At 40.1% G+C, this 23,948-nt stretch overlaps 1 protein-coding gene across 1 annotated transcript in view; it reads right to left on the minus strand.

The window, feature by feature from the left end:
• Positions 1 to 4,351, minus strand: part of Pex7 (peroxisomal biogenesis factor 7) — a 65,152-nt gene extending 60,801 nt beyond the window's left edge. The window contains exons 1-3 of the mRNA XM_027938442.2: positions 4,154 to 4,351; positions 2,522 to 2,579; positions 1,160 to 1,310 (exon numbers count right to left, since the gene is read on the minus strand). Of these exons, the coding sequence (XP_027794243.1) occupies positions 1,160 to 1,310; positions 2,522 to 2,579; positions 4,154 to 4,268 (324 nt within the window). The 5' untranslated portion in view covers positions 4,269 to 4,351. The remainder of the gene's footprint in view (positions 1 to 1,159; positions 1,311 to 2,521; positions 2,580 to 4,153) is intronic.
• Between the last annotated feature and the right edge of the window lie 19,597 nt (positions 4,352 to 23,948).

The raw sequence follows: 23,948 nt of genomic DNA on the forward strand, positions 1-23,948 counted from the left end.
TCCATGAGTGAAAATTGTTCATCAATTATTTTTTTACTTCCCACCCCAAGTTGGGCACCAACTGTGTGCCCTAAGTTGCTTAAGGGGATTTCACTATTATATAAAAATCAATAAAATAAAAATGGAGTAGTTGAAAATACGAAACATTGTACAGAGGAGAGATATTGAATAGCACCTGTCTTCCTTCACTTTTTTTGGTCCCCTAATAACTAGTCTACTTTTTAAAATTTCATACTTCACCACTCTTAGAATTAATAATTCCAATTTTCACTTTAGTGTTATTGGAAAACCAAATCTAATAAATGTTTTAATTATTCCCATGACACAATGAAAAATTTTAAAATGTTAATTTTTCAATATCCACAACTATAAAAATCATATTTGTAAAGCTCATATAACCAATTTTTTCTCACAAATACTAATAAAAATTGATATATGGAACCCTCCCATAACCAATCTTTTCTCTAATAGTCTTACATCCAACAAGAATTTATTGATGGCCTACTATGGAACAGGCACTGCAGTTGATACAAATCTGAAAGTAAATTTGCAAGTTATCACCTGAAGGATCTGTTGCCACCTAAATTTTTTAAACATTAAAAGAGAATGTCTTTACCATCCTGTTCCTTAAAAATATATATGTATTTTAGTATGACTAAAGCCCCAACTATTGCCTACGCTACACATGCATACACAGAAAATCTAGACACACAAACCAGATAGGATTTACATTTAAATTTTCTTTAGTACATTCTGTCTCATATTCAGTATTTGGTGCTGTCTCGAATATATTCTGAAAATCCTCAGGAATTTTAATGAAGCCTAAAGATAATCTTGTGATGATTTTGTGAAAAGTCCGCCTACCCCTGTCTTAAGGCACTGCATGGAAAGCATATTCTTCATGGCATAAAGTATGGGGCTCTCTGGGGGAAATGACGCTACCCACAGTATACTACTGGAGGCATTTTTACGGCCTAATGAGAAGCCTGACCTTTTCTTCTCTTTCCAGATCCTTAGGCCAACTTTATATTTGAATAATCAGATAATAAGTGACATCTAACATGTATAAGAAACGTTAAACTTGTCCCCTGAAAGCATTTCCCCAGATTTCAAAGTCTAAGAAAGAAAAACAATCAGCATAAAGAGATTCTCTTCCTACCTCTTGAGTGTGTTCTTTATAGACTTGTAGTGGCCCTGTGGCTTTGGCAGTGTCCCAGAGCTGCAGCGAGCCATCACCACTACAGGTGACAAGGACATGTTCATTGTTCTCACTCCAAGTCACGTCAAACAAGCCATCGTTCCAGTCAAAGCTATACCAGGATGATTAAACAAAATCAAACAAAAATTTACACAGGAAGCTGAACAAAAATAGTAATTTAAAAATTATGAGTATTTTTCCTTAATTTATCTTTGTGTGTGTGTGTGTGTGTGTGTGTGTGTGTGTGTGTGTGATGGTAGTACTGGGCCTGGTGCATATTTAGGAAAGCATTCTACCAGTAAGCTACATCACCAGCACCAGTTTATCACATATTTTAACATACATTGTCTCTTATGATCTTCACAATATGGGAGAAGATAAGTTAAGCAGGTACTTGACAGAGGAAACAAGTTCAGAAAGGCTAGAAGAATACCCCAGGTCATATACGTAGAAACGGAAAAGCTGGATTAAAATTAGGTCTCCTGACTACTAATATGGAACTATTTACACAGGAGTATTCTACCATACATGGGTTCTAATTTTTGTGACTCATAGGATGGCCCAGCAAGCATATCAAAGTATGAATGTAGAGTAATAGTTTTAACTTTTCCCATAAATCTTTCACCTAAGTCAGGCATGGTAGCTCATGCCTATAATCCCAGTAAGGCAAAGCAGGAGGACTGCAAATTCAAGGCCAGCCTCAGCAACTTAGCAAGGTACTAAACTTAAGCAATTTAGTGAGAACCTGGATATATATATGGGGGGGGGGGGGCATGAGCAAGCTGGGGATGTAACTCAGGAGTAAAGCATCCCTGGTTTCAATCCCCAGTACAAAAAAAAAAAAAATCCCCCTAAGCAGGAAACAGTTATTTTCTGAGAGAATTTCCCTTTTTTCCCTCCCCCTTTGACTAACCCTAATGGAAGTATTAGTGAGCCCAAAAGTCCAAGAGGCAAGACAGGCATAGAAGGAAAAGAAGAAAGACACAGGATAATCCACAAGGTGGGTAATTTGCTCCTGCATTAGGAAAGTTACACTATATTAAGATAGGAAAGACAAGCAATGCCATACCTTATACTAATTATTTCACTTTTTTAAGTTTAAATTTTATAATTTATAAATGGATACTAAAGAATAAGTTTTAGAAGTAATGTGGCATAGTTATAACTTAATGGCAAAAACAATTTCTATACTATGCAAATGCTAAAGTTCCTTTTGTAATGCAAATTAAAACATATCTCCTTGGTCAAATAGATTCAAATCCTAATTCTACTAAGACTTTAATAAAACAGAGAATACATGTTTAATAATTAAAGCCATCTTACCTTCTAAAAATTCTAAGACCAGATTCACTGTGATCCAATATCAGTAGGGTTCCACAGCCTAAAGATAAAAATGTCAAGGTCACACTGCCAGGTAAACATCTAGATCAAGGAAGTATCAAATACTAGGTACCTGATTTTACTACCACAGATTTCTTCCTGAAGTTATTAGGACCATGTATACGAAAAGATTAGAATTGTGCTATTAGTTTTTCATATTGTGCTTCAATCATTAAATATTCAAATTACCATCTCACCTGTGATTAAAATCCAGACACAGCACTAATAAAGAGGACAGAGGTTTGAATGCCTACTCTGATAAGGCAAGGTGCTAGGCACACAAAACTTCCAAGCAGGTGTTATCATCCCTATTGACAGATGAGAAACCTCAGGCTTACAGACCCCTCGTGACTATGATCCTTGTACTAAATCATCCTGCCTTGCCAATATAAAATACATCCAACATGGGATTCTAAGACAAAATATGAATGTGGAAACATCAAATATTTGGTGAAAAAGTTATAATATTAATAATATCAGTTGTTTACCAGCAATGAATTATTTTACTAAAGAACTAATATATTTTTTTTCTTTTGGGCACTGGTGATTGAATCCAGGGGTGTTCTGTTACTAAGCTACATCCCAAGCCCTTTTTCATTATTATTTTAAAATTTTGAGACAGGATCTGCTTAGTTGCCCAAGTTGGCCTCCAACTTACAATCCTTCTGCCTCAGCCTCTCCAGTAACTGGGATTTCAGTCATATGCCACTGTGTAAAAGAACATATTTTAAAAAGCTATATATGGGCTGGGGTTGTGGCTCAGCGGTAGAGCACTCGCCTTGCATGTGCGAGACCCTGGGTTCGATCTTCAGCACAACAACAACAACAAAATGAATAAAATAAGGGTATTGTATCCAAGTACAACTAAAAAATAAATGTTTAATTTAAAAAATTATATTTATCTTTACAGAAATCAAGGCAGAAAGAAAACTCTTCATTTTAAACATGGTTGATTAAAAAACAAAAATACCAAGTCCTTTTAAAGAAGTTTTTGGAAAAGATTTAAAGCAATATTTCAGATTTTTTAATCTCGAACCTAACTGGTGGGCAAGGACTGCAAACATGACATGCCCGACTAAGAGCTAATGATAAAAATATATATAAGGAGGGGCTGGGGATGTGGGTCAGTGGTAGAGTGCTTGCCTACTCTGCACAAGACCCTGGATTCAATCCCCAGCAATATATATATATATACACACACACATATTTGTGCGGTCCTGGGGAGGTGTGTGTCTGTGTGTCAGGCAGCACTGGAGACAGTGCGGTCCTGGGGGAGGGGTGTGTGTGTGTGTGAGAGAGAGAGAGAGAGAGAGAGAGAGGGAGAGGGAGAGAGAGAGAGCACTGGAGACAGTGCGGTCCTGGGGAACTTGGGCTTGGCTACTATGCCACTTCCACACTGGAACTGGCAAAGGTGACCACCGCCAGACCAGCTCCCCACGCTTTGCAAGCGCGGAGCCGGCCGGCTGCTCTGCTTCCCTCTGGCGTTGGCTGGTGGCAGCTTCTACCCTCGGAGGCACTTTCCCAGGAGCGGGAGAAGCCAGCGCTCTACTGGCGCCCGCCCTCCCCTGGGCTCACCCGCGATGCCGTAGTGCTGCGCGGCGGCGCAGGCCAGGCGGCCGGGCAGGTACGGGGAGAACTCCGCGGCGTAGCCGTGACGGCCCGGCACCCGCAGCGTCCGCGCCGCGCTCATCCCTCCCGCCTTGCCGACCCGGCCGCGGAAGCAGTCCCCAGTCGGAGGTGCACAGAGGCGACTCCCTGACAGAAGTTACTGGTCCAGGAAGAGCAGGCGGAAGTGACAAGGCCGGAGCCCTGGATCCTAGATTCCGATTGGTCTGCAACAGAAAGGGCGTTGACTCCGGCGAAGACCATTTTTGTTTTGGGTAAAACAAAACTGATCTGCTCCAGCTGAGAGGATCTACAAGTAAGTAGGGAGTGATCTAGACTTAAATAGTATGATTTCAGACAATTGTTGTTGCATCTCAGCCTCCACTGAGAAGCTGTTTTTTTTTTTTTTTTTAATTAAGTCTTTGAACTTTAGACTGGCATCAGAAATTTTTCTGATGATTACAGAATGAGACAAGCTACAGCACTCTGAAACCATTTAGCGAGTTCAAAAGGCAATCTCCAGGGAAGTTGAGTCAATATTTAAGTCAAGCGCCAGGTAAAGCAAAGGGAAAAAGACGTTATCGTGAGCAACTATTTTTATACGTAGAGATGTATAGATATCTCTATATAGATATCCTTGGGCTATTCAAGAAAACCAGGGTTTATTAATTCATTCTTTCAACATTTGCAGAGCATGTAGTATGTAGAGGATGACCATATAATTTATCTGCCAAATCAAACACTTTTGAGAGTGACAGAGAATGTAGTTAATAATTCAGCTAGGCCAATAGGCACAAACCAAGTCATATTGAAACAAGAGCAAAGGTAAGGCAATTAGTATAGATAGATGATCTTTCTTGTCCAGAAGAGGGAAGCTGATTCTAAAGGAATGGAATGTTAATACTTTCAGGACACATTCCCTCCCCTCAACCGTGGCCAAAAAGTCACCTATCTGAGGCGGGGAGGGGATTGTTCCTCCCAATAAGAGGCTATTAATGAATGCCTCCTGGGCGGCTCCATTCCTGCCTGGACCCCTGAGCAGCTTCATTCCCTCCTTTGCTCCACCTTTTGGGTCACTTATGCAGGATGGGGAGGGGGGCATGAAAACAAAGAAATTCTAAAATGCATAAAAGGGCAGAACACTCCCCACTTGCTCGGATACCCAGCTCTGGGACCCCTTCTCTGCAGAGAAGTCTGTATTTGTTCTATCTTTAAATAAAACTTGCTTTCTAGGCTTGCCTCAGGTGTTCAATCTTAACATCTAGGGAAATGGAACTAGGCATTGATTGACTTTCATCACCCAAGATTTCAATATTATCACCTTAACTAAAAGTGGTAAGATATGAGCTGGGCATGGTTACCTGTAATCCCGGCCACTTGGGAGGCTGAGGCAAGAGGATGGCAAGTTTCAGGTCAGTCTCAGCAATTTAGGGAGACACTGTCTTTAAAAAAAAAAAAAAAAAAAAAAAAAATTGAAAAGGGATGAGGATGTGGCTCACCGGCAAAGCAGCTTAATCCCCAGCATGCATCCCTCTCAGAAAAAGTGATAAGATGTGCTCCATGGCCTCAAGAACTTACAGTTAATACTATAGAAAACTAAAATACCATAGGTGCTATGAGAAATGTATATGGCATTTTTAAAAAGAGAAGAGCCTAGGAGAAGCTTTGGGAAGAAAATGAGCTCCAGTTCAACATGTGGAGGAATGATTTCTTATAGGTTCTTATATATACCAGTCCAGAGCTCAAGCAGCAGTTCTTACCTGTACATAGATAACATGTAAGCAATGATTGCCCTTACTCAGGAAGAGAGTGGTATCAAAGAGGAAGAAGGACAAAGGACTGTGGGAGAAATACCAGTATGCAAGATGAGGCAGAAGAAGAGAAGCTAGAAATTGGGGAGAGATCCACAAGATGAGTCCAATCAATTCATTTATTAATCAGCTTAAGAATACAGTTCAAGTGGGGACGATTTTCACACTACCTGTTGATAAATGCTCAGATGGACAGGTTAGTGGGTAGTTTCTTCATAAGGCAAATGAATTAACAGAGTTCTTAAGAGTATGTAACACATACTCTTAAGGTGCCTAGTATGCCTGGTACATAGTAGATGTATAAAAAAATAGCAACCATTACTATGATAGCAGGCAAGAATTTGCTAACATATTTGCTAGAAAAAACTCAAGTTTGTAAGAAATAGACACTTCCCATAAGCAGCCTGAGGTGATTGGTCTTGCCCCCAGAAAACCCCACAAAATCATGCAAATCAAGAGGCTCAAATCTTTGTGCTTACTTTTAAGAACAACCATAAAACAACCTGGGCCATCAAGGGTATGCATGTCTGGAAAGCCATCAAATATCTAAAATGTGTTACATGTGTAGCATTGCAGTGTTACAATGGTGGAATTTGTAGGTGTGCTCAGGTCAAAACAGTAGGGCAGGGCATAAGATTGGTGACCCTAAAGAGTGCTGAATTTTGCTACACATATTTTAGTAAGTTTTTTCACTGCTGTGACTAAAAGACCTCACCAAAGCAATTATAGAGGAGAGAAAGTTTATTTAGGGGCTCAAGGACAGAGGTCTCCTTCCATGGATAGTCAGCTCCACTCCTGGGGCTTGAGGTGAGGCAGAATATCATGGCAAAAGAGTGTGGCAGAGGGAAACAGCTCACATGATGTTCAGAAAACAAAACTCCAGTTGCCAGATACAAAATATATACTCCAAAGGCACATCCCAATGGCCCACCTCCTCCAGCCACACCCTGCCCACCTTCAGCCACCACTCAGTTAATCTTATCAAAGGATTAATTCACTGATTGGATTAAGGCTCTCGTAATCTGGTCATTTTTCCTCTACATTTTCTTGCATTGTCTCACACATGAGCTTTTGAGGGACATCTAATATCTAAACCATAACAGCATGCTTAAAATGCAGAGAGTAACACTGAATTTAACAGTTTAGATGTAGATTCTCTGGTCATTGAACACATTCAGGTGAACAAAGCACCTAAAATGTGCCATAGCCCTTAACAGAGCTCATGATTGGATTGACCTATACATGAGTTCCCCTGCCACATTGAGATGACCTTCATTTACAAGGAATAAATTGTTCCTCAACAAAAAGGATGGTGCACAGAAGGAAAAATATCCCAGAAGGAACTGAAGAAACAAAAACTTAAAGCACAGGAATGAATTCAGCAAAAAAAAAAAAAAGAATGCAAATTAAAAATTTTTGAAAAGTAGGAAAAGAAATTGAGCCTTTCTTTATTTTCTTCAAGAAAATTAAACGTTCACCTTCCCAGGCCATTCTGGGCATGCGTATGTATGTGTGGTGTTGAAGTTGTTTTGTTTTGGGTTTTTTGTTTGGTTTTTGCTTGCTTAACAAACAGAAAACAAAGTGGGGGTTGAAACCCACTGCCAAGCTATGTGAAAATGGAATGCCCTTGTGTATGGGGCTTTCTGGCACTTACAAGCACCACGTTGGAATCTGACACTAGAATATAAAGTCCACCAAGGCAGGATCAGAGTTTTGTTTACTCTCCAGTGCCTAAAACAGTGCCTGTCGAAGGGTGAAAGTCTAACCTTCAGATAGCTCCCTGTGTGGGACTCAATGGGCCTGTGATGTGCATGCAGTTCTATGCCATGCTTGGACACAGGCAGAGTCAAAGCTTCATTGAGAAGATGGGTTCCCACATATTTAAGGGCCTCATAAAACCATTTCTGCCAGCAAGCAGGACTACATCGCTGTCACTTCTCCATGCAGAACTGTCCCCTCTCAGCCTCTTCTTTGCTGCCTTCACAAGGGTATCTCCTGCCTCCCTCCCCAAGGACACATCGAAACCCTGTTTAGTGAGTTTAGGTTTTTCACTAAAGGTTTTGAGCAGCTTCTGTTTTTGTCCTTCAAGTCCCCAGAGGCCAGGGAATCACAAAGGGTCTAGCTATCTAATTGGAATGGAGAAAGGGGAAAAAACTACAGCAAAATACAAATTGACATGTAAATAAAGTGTCCTGCCATGCTATTAATAAACAATAATAAATGACATCAATAAATCATTAATTCATAACAACTGACAGTAATAATATAGACATGAAGAGGCAGATGGACTGGTACATATGCCACCTCACCCACCCAAACCTCAGGAGCTCCAAATTCTTACCCTCCCCTGTGAACCTGAGATGGGACATGTGTCTCACCACCCAAGAAATTCCTCATGTTTCAGATTCCCTACCTCAGAATCTTGTTGGGTGACTTTTATAATACACATTCTTAGGGCACACCATAGGCCTATTCATTCAAAATCCCAAGGGGTGGGATTGGAATTCTGCATTTTAACAAGCTCCATTGGGTGATTCTCATGGTGGCCAAAGCAGAGATATAAAAACAGATAGGGGAGAAGTACTCAGCCCTGGCAGGGACTTGGGCAATGGAAGCACACACTGGTAGTGCAGGACAAGATGCTCCAGGCAAAGGAACTAGGGTTTTTGTTTGTTTGTTTGTTTGTTTTGTTGTTGTTTGTAGGACCTAAATTTGTCTGGGGGGGAACAAAATCCAGGTTCTCACACACGCTAAGCAAGCACTTTATCACTGAGCTACATCTCTGGCCCCAAGTTAGGATTCTTACTTAATAAGTTCAAAGAGGGGTATCATTTGTGCAAATGTTTTTTTCTACTGTAATTGAAGGCCTAAGAATTGCATGGCACTTGCTGGGCACAATGGTGCATGCCTGTAATCCCAGCTGCTTGAGAGGCTGAGGTAGGAGGATCCCAAGTCCAGTGCCAGCCTGGGCAACTTAATGAGACCCTGTCTCAAAATGATAAGGGCTAGAGGTGTAGCTCAGCAGTACAGTGCTTGCCTAGCATGGTCGAGGTCCTGGGTTCAGTCCATAGTACAAAAAAAAAAAAAAAAGAACAAGAAGAGAAAGAGACCACCGCAACCAAATTACTCATGGCAGCAGCATGATTACGAGTACAGGCTTCAGAGCCAGGAGGCTCATGTTCAATTCTTGCCATCAACTTTGTAAATTAAGAGCAAGAATTGCTTCTTAGCTATTAGCCTATAAATATACAGAATATAATATTTCATCTATCCTAGGAGTTTATATTCAAAGGAAACGTTTTGTTTGTCTAGGACCTATGCATTGGATGTCACTTCACTTCCATCCCCTATGTGCTCTTTTCAGAGGTGATTCAAAGTGGCTATGGGTTTATGGGCCTATGAATCAGTGTCAACATGAAGACTGTGTTTATTCAGTTTTGCAGACACTGGCAAGATAAATTTCAATTTTATAATTATATTGTCCTTACTAGATAAAGGCACAGTGGAAGCAGTCACATTCTTTTAAAAAATCAAAGAGCCAAATAGCTAACCCACCATGAGTACCTGCCCTGCCCAAACTGTCCTTCTAGGAGGAGCCAATACACAAGAAAGGCTTGGGGAGAATGCACTTCCCCATGGTATGGCCATTGGGTTTAATGTTTCAATCACAATGAAATCTTCAACATTAATTGGAATTAAATACTGATAAGCCTAAGAAGTGTTCATACTTCCATTGCTGGTAGGACTGTAAATTTGTGCAACCACTCTGGAAAACAGTGCAGAGATTCCTCAGAAAACCTGGAATGGAACCACCATTTGACTTAGTTATTCCACTCCTTGCCATATACCCAAAGGACTTAAAATCAGCATACTCTTGTGATGCAGTCACATCAATGTTTATAGCAGCTCAATTCACAATAGCTAAGCTATGGCACCAAACTAGGTGTCCTTCAATAGATGAATGGATAAAGAAAATGCAGTACTTATATGTAATGGAATAGTACTCAGCCATAAAGAAGAATGAAATTATGGTATTTGGCAGTAAATGGATAGAACTGGAGAATATCATGCTAAGTGAAATAAGCTAATCCCAAAAAACCAGAGACCAAATATTCTCTCTGATATGTAAATGCTAACCAACAATAGGATTGGGGGAGGTTCACCGAATTGGACAAGGCAGAGTTGGAGGAAGGATGTGGGCATGGGAATAGAAAGACAGTACAATAAATTGGATGTAACTTGCTTATTTTAATATATGAACACATGACCAGTGTAATTCCAAATCATGTACAATCACAAGAATGGGATTCTAAGTAGAATAAGTTATACTCCATGTATGTATATTGTCAATACATTCCACTGTTATGTATATCTAAAAACAAGAAATTAAAAAAAGAGTTTCCTAGAAAATAGCAATTATTTTAAGACACTGATTTAGTTTTGTTTTTGAAAGAAAAAGGACTTATGTAAAGAAAAATAAATTAAGATTTAATTATTCACCAAATACAAGTCAGTGTATTAAATACTGTAGGAGAGAAATGAAAAAAATGTTTATATTTCAGTTTGAGATGGTAACATATAATAGCAAAGCCTGGAATTTCTGACTGTGCCATAAATTAAGGAAGTGCACAAAAGAATGACAAAGACTGTCAATATATACAGGAACCTGCTGGAGGGGGGTCTCCTTGGGGGAAATACAGACCAACCAAGTATTGATAATTACAGATTGCAGCCTATTTTAAAAAATAAAATTCTATAAGATTATACTGAGATGAATAAATAATGGGACATAAAAGCAGCTTTTCCTCATAATAGAATTCCTGTTAGTGAAGGTAGAAGAAATAATGAAATTACAAGGTAATCATTTGGTAATTACCATAGTCATAACTGTACTAGACGTTAAAACTGGTGGACGCCTAAGAGACACAGGCATTATGTAGTCTTAACATGTCTCCATACAAGTTTCTAATAAGTTACAAAAGGAAAAAATAATAACTAGTATAATGAAGAAATAACTAGTATAATGAAGAAATCTGACAAACAGCACCTTCGCCAAGTGATCGTATGTTACCAATGAAGGGACAAATCCACATCCCTTGCTGCTGAAATAATATGTATGCTGGGAAAAAAACAGTTTCAGTTCTGTGGTGTTCCCAGCCCTGCTGCATAACCTGAAGAATGCAGATGATGAAGAAATACTAGATAAACCCAAATTGAAGGACATTCTACAAAATAACCAGCCTGTTCTCTTAAAAAATATCAGAGTAATGAAAGATAAGACTAAGAAACTGTTGCCGATAAAAACGCACTTTAAAGAGACACTACAACTAATGCAACAAGTGATCCTGAGTTAGATACTGCACCAGAAAGATTTTTTTTTTAAGAGAGAGAGAGAGAGGGAGAGAGAGAGAGAGAGAGAGAATTTTTAATATTTATTTTTTAGTTTTCGGCGGACACAACATCTTTGTTTGTATGTGTGCTGAGGATTGAACCCGGGCCGCACGCATGCCAGGTGAGTGTGCTACTGCTTGAGCCACATCCCCAGCCTCAGAAAGATTTTTCTTTTGCTTCCAAGGACACCAGAGAGGACAACTGGCAAAAAATCTATGTTATTAGTTCTCTATCTATTTTAATTTCCTGATTTTGATCACCATATTTATTCATGTAAGGCAGTGTTCTTGGTTTTAGGAAATATGTACCATGTCAGCAATTTACTCTCAATCATATAAAAAGTTTAGATAGATAATGAATACAGAAAGCAAGTGTGATAAAATGTTGACTTTTGTGAATCTGTGTGAAGGGCATCAGAGACTTCTCTGAAAAAAAAATTGGGGGCAACTTTTTTGTCTATAAGTATTTAAAATAAAAAGTGTTTAAATAGACAAAAAAGTCTGGTGCACCAAAAACAAACACTAATGGCAATTAATGTCCTTAAATAAACTGAAAAGTTTTAGAATTATACAAATATATGCTTTAAATCAAAATTGCTATTACTAAGATTGGCTATCCCAGAGAGAAAACTTTCAAAAAGATAAAAAATAAATCTCCCCTCCTCCATCTCATTAACAGGGATTTGCCTACAGATTTCTTCTGAAAGATTATTTTGTTCCCTCCACACAGCCTTTCGGGTGTTTTTTAATGTTGCCCCCTACGCAGAAAAGTATCCCGTCCCACAAGGGAACTCTCTGGCCTCTTTCCCATTCACCACCAAGACTGACCACTTCCAGAAATTCCAACCATCTCTAAAACTTTATTTCCAAATTTGAAAAAAGCACATACCTATGATAGTTTGTAATTGCATTTCTTATTTTCTCTCATCTTTTGAGTAATGATACAGATCATCCCCTTTTTGTGGCAAATTTAATGAATAAAATATTTATAGGGAAACTGTTATTAAGGCAGTTTTGGAATGGAGGAAGCAGTGTACTGAGTGTCAGATGTCCCTGTATTTGAGACTAGTCACTTTGCCATTTTGGTACTCTATTTTCTCTGTAAAATAAGTATGATATATTTTATCTTTTTTTAATCTCAATACCGTAACTCTAAAACTTGTTATAAATAAATGTCATGGTAATTAATGGTTAGTTTTATTCAAACCAAGACCACCAGACAGTAGCCAAGTTTTATTCCAAAACTTGAAATTACACCTCATAGACAACAGAATAACATTTTCTTTTAGTGGTGAGTTGATTTTAGATAGTTTCACCCTCCCAAAGCTTATTTCAGAAGGTAATTGTTGCTGCAGGACGTGGTGGGACATGCCTGTAATCCTTGCAACTTGGAAGGATGAGGCAGGAGGACCACAAGTTCAAGACCAGCCTCAGCAACTTAGACTGTCTCAAAATAAAATCGAAAGGGCTGGAAATGTAGCTTAGAGGTATAATACCCTAAGGTTCAATCCCCAGTACTGCAAAAATAACAATAATAACAACAATAGTAACAATAATTACAATAGTATTACAGGCAGGAGTTGGGAGTGGTTCAGTGTTCCACGGAGTCAAAGAATGAACACTGCGAATGAACGCCTCCATGGTAACCAAGTGAGCAGGAATTTTATTTAAAAGGAAGGTGAGAGAAAGATTCTGCACTCCCTCTGCAGTGCATGGGGAGGGGCAAGAGTGCTGTTTAAGTCTTACAGCATTCCTTCCTTCCTGATCTTCTAATTGTCCTGCTTCCATCATGGGCTGGATTACACAGTCGCTGTCCAGGAGATGGAAATTGACACCTTTTGAGAAACAGGAACTGTTTATAATATGAATATAATGCATTCCACTATTGTCGTGTATGAAATAAAATAAAATAAACATGTTGGGCGTGTTAGAACAGCTGTTCTGGTGCTTGTCCTCTTGTCAGCCTCCACTGTCCCTTTCCTACTCTCCCCTGCCTAACCTTTTCTGTCTCATTCCCCCTCTGATAAGGAAACCCTTACTGCTGTAAGGGAAATTGGGTCATGACTGCTCTAGCTGTTCTAGCTGTTTCAAGCTGAGAGGGGGCCTGGGAGGTACATAGTTCAGGTGTCCCATTAGGGACCACCGGGTTGATCAAGAGCCTATGGTAGAAGTTACATGTAATGTTCATGGGCAGACTCATCTCCACGACCATCTCCATCTGCAGTTTGATGGCTTGGCCTAGAAGGAATAAGTTCAGTTAGCATATGGAGAATGCAGGATCCAAAGATTAGACCCACAATGAGAATTAATATGGGGCCTAGAAAACGGAGAAACCAAGTTAGTGAAGGAATAGCTGCTTTGACAGTGGCCCAAATGATATTTGGGTTGGTTCCCTGGTTATATCAATGAAGCCAGTTTGCCTGATCATAATTTTTTATACTGATTTCAACTGTACCTGAATTACTGATGCATATGCAACAAGTTGTATTGATTAAAGTATAAACTCCTCCTTCACTTGCTAGTAAGTAGTCCAAGGCCAGACGATTATTCAGGACCACGTTGGCCAGAGAATGCAAGGATCCTTGTATTCTTTGGAGAGCCTAGCCAGTATTTTCTGCAAGTACTTTCAGGGTATTAGTGAGACTTTTGAGAGTGACTTCATGATAAGTAACTCCAGGTGCCACAAGGCCTATAGCTGCTCCTATTCCCGTGAGGATTAATCCTAGGGCTCTCCTAGGCCTTGACTATGTGATATTATGTATAGTGACTCCCACTCCCTGTTGCCTGATCATCATAAGGGCATACTGACCAGAAAACTGAACATTATCAATGCAGAGATAGGAAATGGCTTGGTCTGTAAGTTGGGGGACAGGATTTCCCTCAGAGAGTAACAGGTGAGTGTTGGGACCACATATAAATGTATAACCTGAAGAGGCACATGCCTTGAGGATGGTTAGGTGCTTAAACCCAAGAAAGGTGTCTGGGAATCCATGAGAAGAGCAATTACATGAGCTAGACAGAGGGCCACCTTCAAACCAGGAGTTATGGGGGCCAACATCCTGGTGCACAGCCTTAGGAGGCTGGTACAGTACCTGCCAAGTGACAGAGGTCTTATGCTGCTATGTAGCACAAACATCTGTGTAGGGCCACTGAGTCTTGTCCAGGTAGGCAAGGGTAATATGGCACGAGTTGGTCAAGTTAAGAGAACAGTTGTCATTGAAAATAGGAGTAATTTGGAAGATATTTGCGTATGTGAGAACTTTGAGCACTGCATTGAGTGGAACTCAGTGTCCACTAGGGACAACATGAACTGTTGGATTGAAAACATAGGGCATAAAGTACCTCCATTTTGTTAGAGTGATTAAAGCAGGGTGTTGTGATTCCTCTTGAATATACTGGGTTTATTTCTGGGGGAGGTCCTGTCCAAATTAAAGAGTAGGTGTCTGAAAATAAATATGTAGAAGTCTTGGTTTAGTTGGTCCCAAGATGAGAGAGTTAAATTCCCATCATGCACATGGACCCATACAGGTACCCTAGCAGGTATGTGAAGTTGGTGGCAGATCCAGCAATGAGAAAGTCCATTCCCAGTACTAATAGTCTCTGAGAAATTGACTAATGAATTGTTTTCCCATGGACCTAATGCAGTACTTGTACCTGGACTGGCAAGGGAGATGGTAATTTCCATGATAACAAAAGGGTATAAGAGTAATATGGGTCTACTCATGATTAAAACAGGGTAGGCAGCAACTCCAGCATACAGAGCAAGGTTATTATGCTTAGATAGGTTAAGGCCAGAAATATCCTACATGTAGGGCTCCAAAACTACAGAGCTGCTACTGCTAATCCAATAGCAAGTAGTAAAGTAAGTGGTATGGTGATAAAAAGAAAATGAATTTAATATTACTTTGCTGGTTTAAACAAGAATTTGAGATCTCCTCTTAGTTCATAGGTGTATGGAGGTGATTCCTCTAGTGGGGGTTTGAAGTTATCTAGTCCAGTTTTAGAGTTTGATGTCCATCCTTTAACTCTGGAGTGGTGGAGCCACTTTTCTTATCCAAGTACTTTTACTTCAGAAGGGGTGGATAAAATCACAGAAAAAGGCCCCTTCCAGACAGGTTCTAGATCAGGGGAGTTTGAGGACCTGGTCCTGACCATTACTAAGTTGCCAAATTCATACAATGGTAGAGAAATAACTGGCTTATATGTGGGATATTTGCGGATTTCACATTGCAATTTGGCTATAACATTGTGATATGAGAGAACAAGTCAGCAATTTCCTGATCTTTAAGGATATCATTTTTAGGGCTGGGGATATAGCTCAATTGATAGAATGCTTGCTTTACATGCACAAGGCCCTGGGTTCAACCCCCAGCACCACCAAAAAAAAAAAAAAAAAAAAAAAAAAGCTAAGAATATCATTTTTAAAGAATGGCCTCCCAGGGATGGGGTTGTGGCTCAGTGGTAGAGTGCTTGCCTAGCATGTGTGAGGCACTGGGTTCAATTCTCAGCACTGCATATAAATAAATAAAACAAAGGTCCATCAACAACTAATAAAAATATTTTTTTAAAAAAAATGGCCTCCCATGTAAGAGCATGAATGGACTAAGTCCTAATGCTCCTGGGGCAGAATTAGAGGAAGCATCTTAAGTCAAGGGTGTGAGTTTCTTAAGTGAGCTTCTTCAAATGCCTCTTTAGAATATCATTAGCCTTTTGTAGCTTCCCTAAAGATTATGGTCTCCAGGCACAATGGAGATGATATTCTGTGCCTAAGTCTTTCGATATTCCCTAAATGACAGCTTCATTGAAAGCTGCTCCATTATCACTTTGTAGGCTGCAAGGCAATCCAAATTGAGGGACAATTTCTTGTAGTAAAACCTTTACCACTTCTACTTGTTCAGTTCAGGAAGGAAAGCCTCAATCCTCTCAGTGAAGGTATCCATCATAACTAACAGACACTAGACCCCACTGATCTTAGGGATATGAGTGAAATCAAGTTGCCAGTCCTCTACAGGGAGTTTTCCTGCTCTCTCTAGTCCTGGAGGCCTTTTGGAAAAGTTAAGTGGGTTATTTCTTTGATATATCTCACAAGTCCTAACTACCTGATGACCAGTTTGAGGTATGTTTTTTCCTTCAAATAACAATCAAGTGAGTTTGAGAGTATTTTCTTCTCCCAAGTGGAGGGATGGATGTAGGGTATGTAGAATTTTCCACTGGGAGTTAACAGGTAAGCAAAGTGTATTATTTTCTGTCTGTGTCTATCCAGAGGGAAGGAGAGTGCTTCCTTAAGATAAAGCCTATTATGGTTCCTCTTGAGTATACTGGGTTTTATTTCTGGGGGAGGTCCTGTCCCAAAGTAAAGGAGCTAAGATTGATGGCTGACATGGTTTTCCCCTTGCAACCTCCCTGGCTTATTGGTCAGCTCATCTATTACCTTCTCATATTTCATCTATTCCCTTTAGGTGTTCCCAACAGTGAATTACTGCCACCTCTATAGGTAAATGGGCAGCTTCCAACAGTTTTAAGATCTGCTCATAGTTCTTTGTAGAAGTACCTCCAGCTGTTTTAAATCCCCTTTCCCTCCAGATTGCTACATGTGCATGTAGAATTAAATAAGCACACTCAGAATCAGTAAGATATTGACTTTTTGTTGTAGTCTTAATTCAAGTGCTCTAGTTAGGGCTATTAACTCCACAAGTTGTGCACTTGTACCTGGGGGCAGAGATTGTGCCTCTAAGGTGTCAGATAAAGTTACCATAGCATAAGGAGCTTTGTGTTCCCCTGTTTCACAAAAGAACTTCCATCTCTGTACATAATAAGATCTAGATTAGACATGGGAAAATTTTGGAGGGCTCCATGGACTGAGTAACGTATGGCTAAGTCTTGTTGACAAACATGTTCAGGTTTTCTTCTAAAGATTCTGGAAGAAAGGTGGCTGGGTTTAAATTTGAGCAGGTTTTTGAGCCACTGGCCCTTCTAGGAGTAAGTCCTAGTATTTTAGAACACAACTATCATGGTAATCTGGCTCCATGATTAGTATTCAGAAGTCTTGAAAGGACCATGAGAAGTGTATACAGTAAGATCCCTTCCTAGGCTTACCTCAGTTGCCTCAGGGACCAGTAATGCTACTACAGCCACCACTGGCAATGGACCATCCTTGAGATATCATATGAAGCTGTCCGCTGAGATACGCTACAGTCTGCTGAGCTGGCCCACACCTTTGTTATCACCCATAAGGCCATGTCTCCCCTTTCAGTCACAAACAGATTGAATTTTTACTCTGTAGGCAAGCTGAGAGCAGGAGCTTGAAGTAAGGCCTCTTTTAGGGATTTTAAAGCTTTAATAAACTCTGGTTCCATATTAGGGCAATTGTCCCCTGGCATTGAGTTTCCTTGAGGAGTCGACAATGGGGTCTGGCTATGTATCCATACACAAGGATCCAAAGCCTATAATATCCAGTTATCCCCAGAAATCCTCTTGATTTGCCTTAGGGTCTGTAGTAGAGGGTATCATCCTATAGGGGTAATCCTCTCTTCCCCTAGCTTGCAGATTCCTTGAGATAGTTGTGATCCTATATATTGAACCTGTGGTTGGCCTAGTTAGGCTTTCTTTTTCTAGACCTATATCCTCTATCAGCTAGGTAATTCAGGAGCTCTGTAGTAGCCACTTGACATTCTTCCTGGGTAGAAGCACATAAAAGGATGTCATCCACATTTTGAAAGACAATTAAGATAACCTGTCCTTGAATTCTGCTAGGTCCTTGGTTAGGACCTGACCCAAACAAGCAGGGTCTATCTCTAAATTCTTAGGGTAGCTCTGTCTACATCAATCAAGATCCACTACCTGACTCATCAAAAGCAAACAGATACTGTGACTGATTGTCTAGGGGTATACAGAAAAAGGCATCCTTCAAATCTAATACAGTAAACCAAGCAGTGGTAACTGGAATCTCAGATAACAAAGTATAAGGATTGGGCACCAAAAGATGAAAGGATCCTGCTTCATTGATTATCCTAAGATCTTGAACTAGGTGCCACTTGCCATTTGGTTTCTGGTCTCCTAAAACGGTTTTTTTTTTTTTTTTTTTTTTTTTTTACAGGGACCATTGCAAGACACCAGTGTTTATACCACAGTCTAATAGAGGGGTAGACATAATGGGCCCTGGGGTCCCAAATTCAGGTGATGGAGGCCTGAAGTTTTGAGAGTATTTCTCTTCTCAAAAAAGGAGTAGTGCACTCTGGGACCATTAAGAGTGAATGAGAACACATCACCCTATCCTATTCACAACTTAAAAGGGGAGAAAAATATCTAGTGATATGCTGTCCAGACACCAGCACTGTCATAGTATTAGAGGAAAGGAGTCTAGAATAAGAGGCAAGTATGGAGAAGCTGGAGCCAGTGTCCAAAAGGAAACTGACCTTTTGGCTCCCTACTGAGAAGCATACCTAGGGTTCATGAGTAGTAATGGGAGTCATGGGAGCCATTAAGGTAAAATTTGAGGAAGAATTTAATTAATAGGCTATGAGCCAGGTGTGCTTGAAGATACCCAGAGGTAGAATTCAGCTTACTCTGAGGAGGCAATGTGTAAGAATGTGTCTCCCTAGATCGTTAAGGAACAACAAGAGATGGGTGCCTCCCCTTCCTTTACAGGCAAAGGAATTGGGGAGGCACATGGGGGCACAGAAACGACGATAGGAGTGCCTTTGGCAAGTCTGCAATTCTTCATTATGTGAGAAGAGGAAGCCCAAACCCATCCCTAAAGACCACTCTGCATTGTGTATACTACTACTGCTACTACTTCTTCTTCTTCTTCTTCTTCTTCTTCTTCTTCTTCTTCTTCTTCCTCCTCCTCCTCCTCCTCCTCCTCCTCCTCCCCCTCTTTTTCTTCTCCTTCTCCTTCTATTTTTTTAAAAATATTTTTAGTTGTAGATGAACACAATTTATTTATTTATTTATTTATTTATTCATTCATTCATTCATTCATTCATTTATTTAAGGTGCTGAGGATCAAACCCAGTGCCCCACAAGTGCAAGGCAAGCACACTACCACTGAGCTACAACCCTGTGTATACTTCTTTCTGCCATGAGAGAAACACTTGGGAGGATCCAATATGAGGGAGGTTCTGGTGGCTCATTTGGAGGTGCCAGCCTAGCAGAATGTTCACTCAGCACCACGATCCACCAACCACACAGGATACCCCAAGGGGCTGTCAGGAAATGGAGTCAAAAGAGTGGCCTTTCAGAGTCACAGAAGAGTAGCCTTCCTTGGTCAGGATCTCATCGTTGCCTATTAACTTCTCCCAAATCTTAACATCCAAAGGCAGGCCAGGATCAGGAGCCACTGTCTACTTATTCCAGGCACACTCCCAGCCCTGCAGAAAAGTAGGAAAGGACTCTGTAGAACCCAAGGTGCCTGACCCACAGGGTAGGTGATTGGGAACTACAGCAACCTAGAAACCTATCACCTGAGACTTGAGACTAGCAGCTGTGCAGTAAGGGCTGATGGGAACTCAGTTCTCCTCTAAAGGATAGTGAAGGCAAAGAGCATCAGGCACAAATGACTTACATCTGTGGGGGTTGGGGATTCCAGACGAGCCCCCAAGATGCTACCAACAGGAGTCGGGTGGGGCTCCTTTTCAAGGAGTCAAAGAATGAACACCTTGAATTCTGTGGAGGTAAGCAGTGAGCATGAAAGGAGAGAGAAAGATTCAGAACTCCCTCTGCAGTGCACCTGGGAGGAGCAAGAGTGCCCTTTAAGTCTTACAGCATTCCTTGTTTTAAAGGCACTTAGGGAGGATTTGGTAAGCTCCTCTTGATTGGTTCTTCATATTTTGATTGTTCTGCTGTGAGCTTGGGCCCAATTAGGCAGTTACTTTCCAGGAGATGGAAACTCCCTTGAGAAACACCACAGGGGGTGTTAGAAGCTGTTGGGGGGCGGGGGGGGGGGGGGGGGGGGCTTTCCCTCTTGTCGACCTTCACTGTCCCTTCTCTTCTCTCCACTTCCTGTTCTTTTCTATCTCAGTAGCACACCCCAGTAAATCTTGGATATCATTCGATATCAACACATAGTTTTATGTTTGTTTAAACAATAGAGAATTTCCCAATCTACTTAAAATTACACTTGTTCATTTTTACCCCAAAATAATATTGCTAAAAATAGGCTTTGAAACAACACAAAATTGGGTGTAAATCCAGGCTCCACCACTAACAGTATAACCCTGATCAAGTTACCTCACTCCACCTTCCTTATCTATAAATGAAGTAGTAGTCTTTAGGGCTGTCCTGATCATTTCATAAGCAAATGATTTAAAGGGTCTAGTATAAGGGTCTAGTATGTATGTGCCAGGCATATACTCAGTAAGCACTTAGTGAAGTTCAGATTTCTACCTCTCCTGGATTTTTGACAATTTGAAGTTGATTAACTACCAAAAACAGAAAGACAAAGCTGTATTATTATTGATTATTATTGTCATTGTTTGTAGTAGACTTCTGCTCCGAAAAAACAAATTCTGAAAAGTATACACTAAATTTTATGAGACCTAAGATTTATTTCAGGTAACTAAGCCTCATAACCAGGGGACCAACACAGGGAAATGAGAAAGTAGAGTAATAAGGGAAATGAGAAAGCATGGAGCAAGTATCTGGTCTTATTGTCAGCTAAGTGATCCAATTTGAACAGTTTAGGCCAAAATTTGGAGCCCGAGGGCTGGAAATGTGATTAATGGCAGAGCACTTGATTGGCATATATGGGGCTCTGGGTTCCATCCCCAACACTGCCAAGAAAAGAAGGAACCTGAGATGTTATCAGGAAATGATTGTGGAACACCACTCTCTTTTCGTCACTTGTGTGGATTGAATTGTATCCTGCCTCTTGCCCCCACCCAATTCATATGTTGAAGCTCCAGCCTCTCAATGAGATTGTATTTGAAGATAGGGCCTTTATGGAGGTGATTAAAGTTAAATGAAGTCTTGAGGGTGTGGTCCTAATCCCAAGGACAGGTGTCCTTTGGATTAGGACCACACAGGAGAGAAGTCTGCATGAGGACACATTGAAAAGGTGGCTGTTTACAAGACAGAAGTGACCCTTCACCAAAAACCAAAGTGACCCTTCACCAAAAACCAAACTTGTAGCTCCTTTGTCTTGGACTTCTACCTTCTAAAACTATGAGAAAATAAATGTCTGTCGTTTAAAATGCCACCCGGTGTGTGGCATTTTATTATGGGAGCCTGAGTAGACTGATATACTACTAAATTAATCCACCCACTCCCCTGTACCTCCCACCCCCATCCCCCTTCTTAGGACAACTAGAAAATGTTGTTTTTGTTGAGAAATTTTTCAAGAAGTTAGTGATTGACAGTTAAATAAACTTCTGTGACTATAATTGAATTTAATCTCCTTCCTTTCACAAAATTGGAAACGGAGGCCAAAAGAACAGAAGTCAACTCCTTCACAACTGAGACAAATCAGGGTTTAACCCATGTTCCCAGAGCACTCAGCATCACACCCACTGCTTTCCATCAACAGGTCTTTTCCATTCCTGGGACCCTATGGCCTGGCACAGGAGAGGAGAAGGAAAAAACACAGCACTCTCACCTCCTTCCCATAGTTTTATCTACAAGAAGGCACCAAGTCATATCTCTAAGAAGAGGCCAAAGACTCAGGGACACTATCTTTTATTCTGAACCCCAAAGAAGACTTTCCAAAGATGTTCTTGTCTTCTCTTATTTAAGAATAGTGTATTTCACTCAATGAAATGAATGACAGTCTAGACCTCACACTCTACTCTTTAAGCAAAACGACTTTTTAGATGGGATAATCAGCACACAGAAATTTAAAGATGGGGGAAAGTCTCATATTTAAAGTTAGGATTTATAGATATGATTTTTCATATGAAAACCCCAACAAGTACCTCATATATGTTTATCCTGTGTGTTGCCTTAAATTTCTCCCTACATAGTATATCTATTTATTTATCTAGACATACATATGCCCACACATCATATTGAAGATTCTGATAACAAAGACTACTGCCCATACAATATCCATTCTCCTATTCTTTTCTGGCAATAAATCCCTCTAAATTGTTGATTAAATATGTGCCCAGGTTTAAACTTATAGTTCCCAGACTCCCTTGTAGGTATCCCTTCTGTAAGTGGATGTAGTTGGTTAAGCTATTTTAAAAGAACTGACTTAGCCTGCAGGTGTGCCTTTTGCTTATATTTCCCTTTTATATGTATGTGATAGCTAGATTACATCAGCCATTTTCTGAGCATGAGGTAACTCTCAGGATGGAAGCCATGAGATGGGGCTTAGAAAGGAGGAATAACAAAGGAGTCTTCAATGACAATGAAGCCATCAATGGAACCCTGAACTGAAATCTCAACTTACTTTACATGAAAGAAAAAATATCCTTTTGAAGCCTCAAATATTTTGATTTTCTATTATGTGAACTCACTGGAATATATGCTTCACGAAGGCAGAAACTTTCGCCTGTTATGTTCCCTGGTATATCCTAAGGAAATGCAGCTGTAGAAGGAATGCAGCCTGTTACAATGCCTAAGCTATCACTGTATTATTTGCAATGTTGCAAAGAATAAAGGGAATATTCTAGAGATTTTTGAAATGCTAAATAGGGGTTAATAAAATATTGAAGTAAGCAAACATGAAGCAGCTGGGACCTTGGCAAAGAGTGTGCAGGAAGATATATCCAATCTAAGCTAAAAATAGTGTGGTCTCCCTGGGAAGGACAGAGGCTAGTCCAGCTGGGGTAAACTGTTTACAGTGATCCCGGCCACAGAAAGAATTCTGAGGGCTTGAGATACTAGCTGCTTCTTACTGAGCAATACGTGATTATAGCATCCTAAAATGTGTCATCTCATCTGCCAGGTTTTCTAAAGTATAAACAAACAAACACATATACAAATAAACCACACTCTTACATTGCATTTAGGGCACCTTGAAGCCAAGTCTAGGTCTAATTTTTTTGTGTTTCCAATGCCTGGAAGAATGCCCAATGTGTAACAAACACTCCATAAACTTTTGACATCTTGAGTTGAACTGGGAAATTAAAGAATAAGGAACATTATGAAATATCATTTATCTTTTCCCATCTCTTGTTTCCCCTTCCTGTACACCCTTCCCCACACCTGTACTTTACAAGGGGAGTCCCCATTTGTTAGGGGTATTCATGAAAATAGAACTAAGGACTACCTGAAATTGCTTCACTAGAAATATAGTCCCCATGGTTTATAAATTGATTACTTAAAGATTCTCTTATTCCATACACACACACACAAATGTACAATCGTATACATAATACTTTGGGGAGGTATATGTATATATATAAAATAGTATACATAATATATATACACACACACACACACACACACACACACACACACATATTATGATTCCCCATATATTGCCTCAAATTTCTCCCTATACAGTACAATTTTTTTGTTTGTCTTTTCTGTAGAGACATAATATACCCACACTTCATATTGAAAATTAAGATTTTTCTGTGACATAGACTATTGCCCATGCTATATAGTAAGCTACAGTGGGCT

This window comes from Marmota flaviventris, chromosome 6, assembly GCF_047511675.1.
Source record: "Marmota flaviventris isolate mMarFla1 chromosome 6, mMarFla1.hap1, whole genome shotgun sequence".
NCBI lineage: Eukaryota > Metazoa > Chordata > Mammalia > Rodentia > Sciuridae > Marmota > Marmota flaviventris.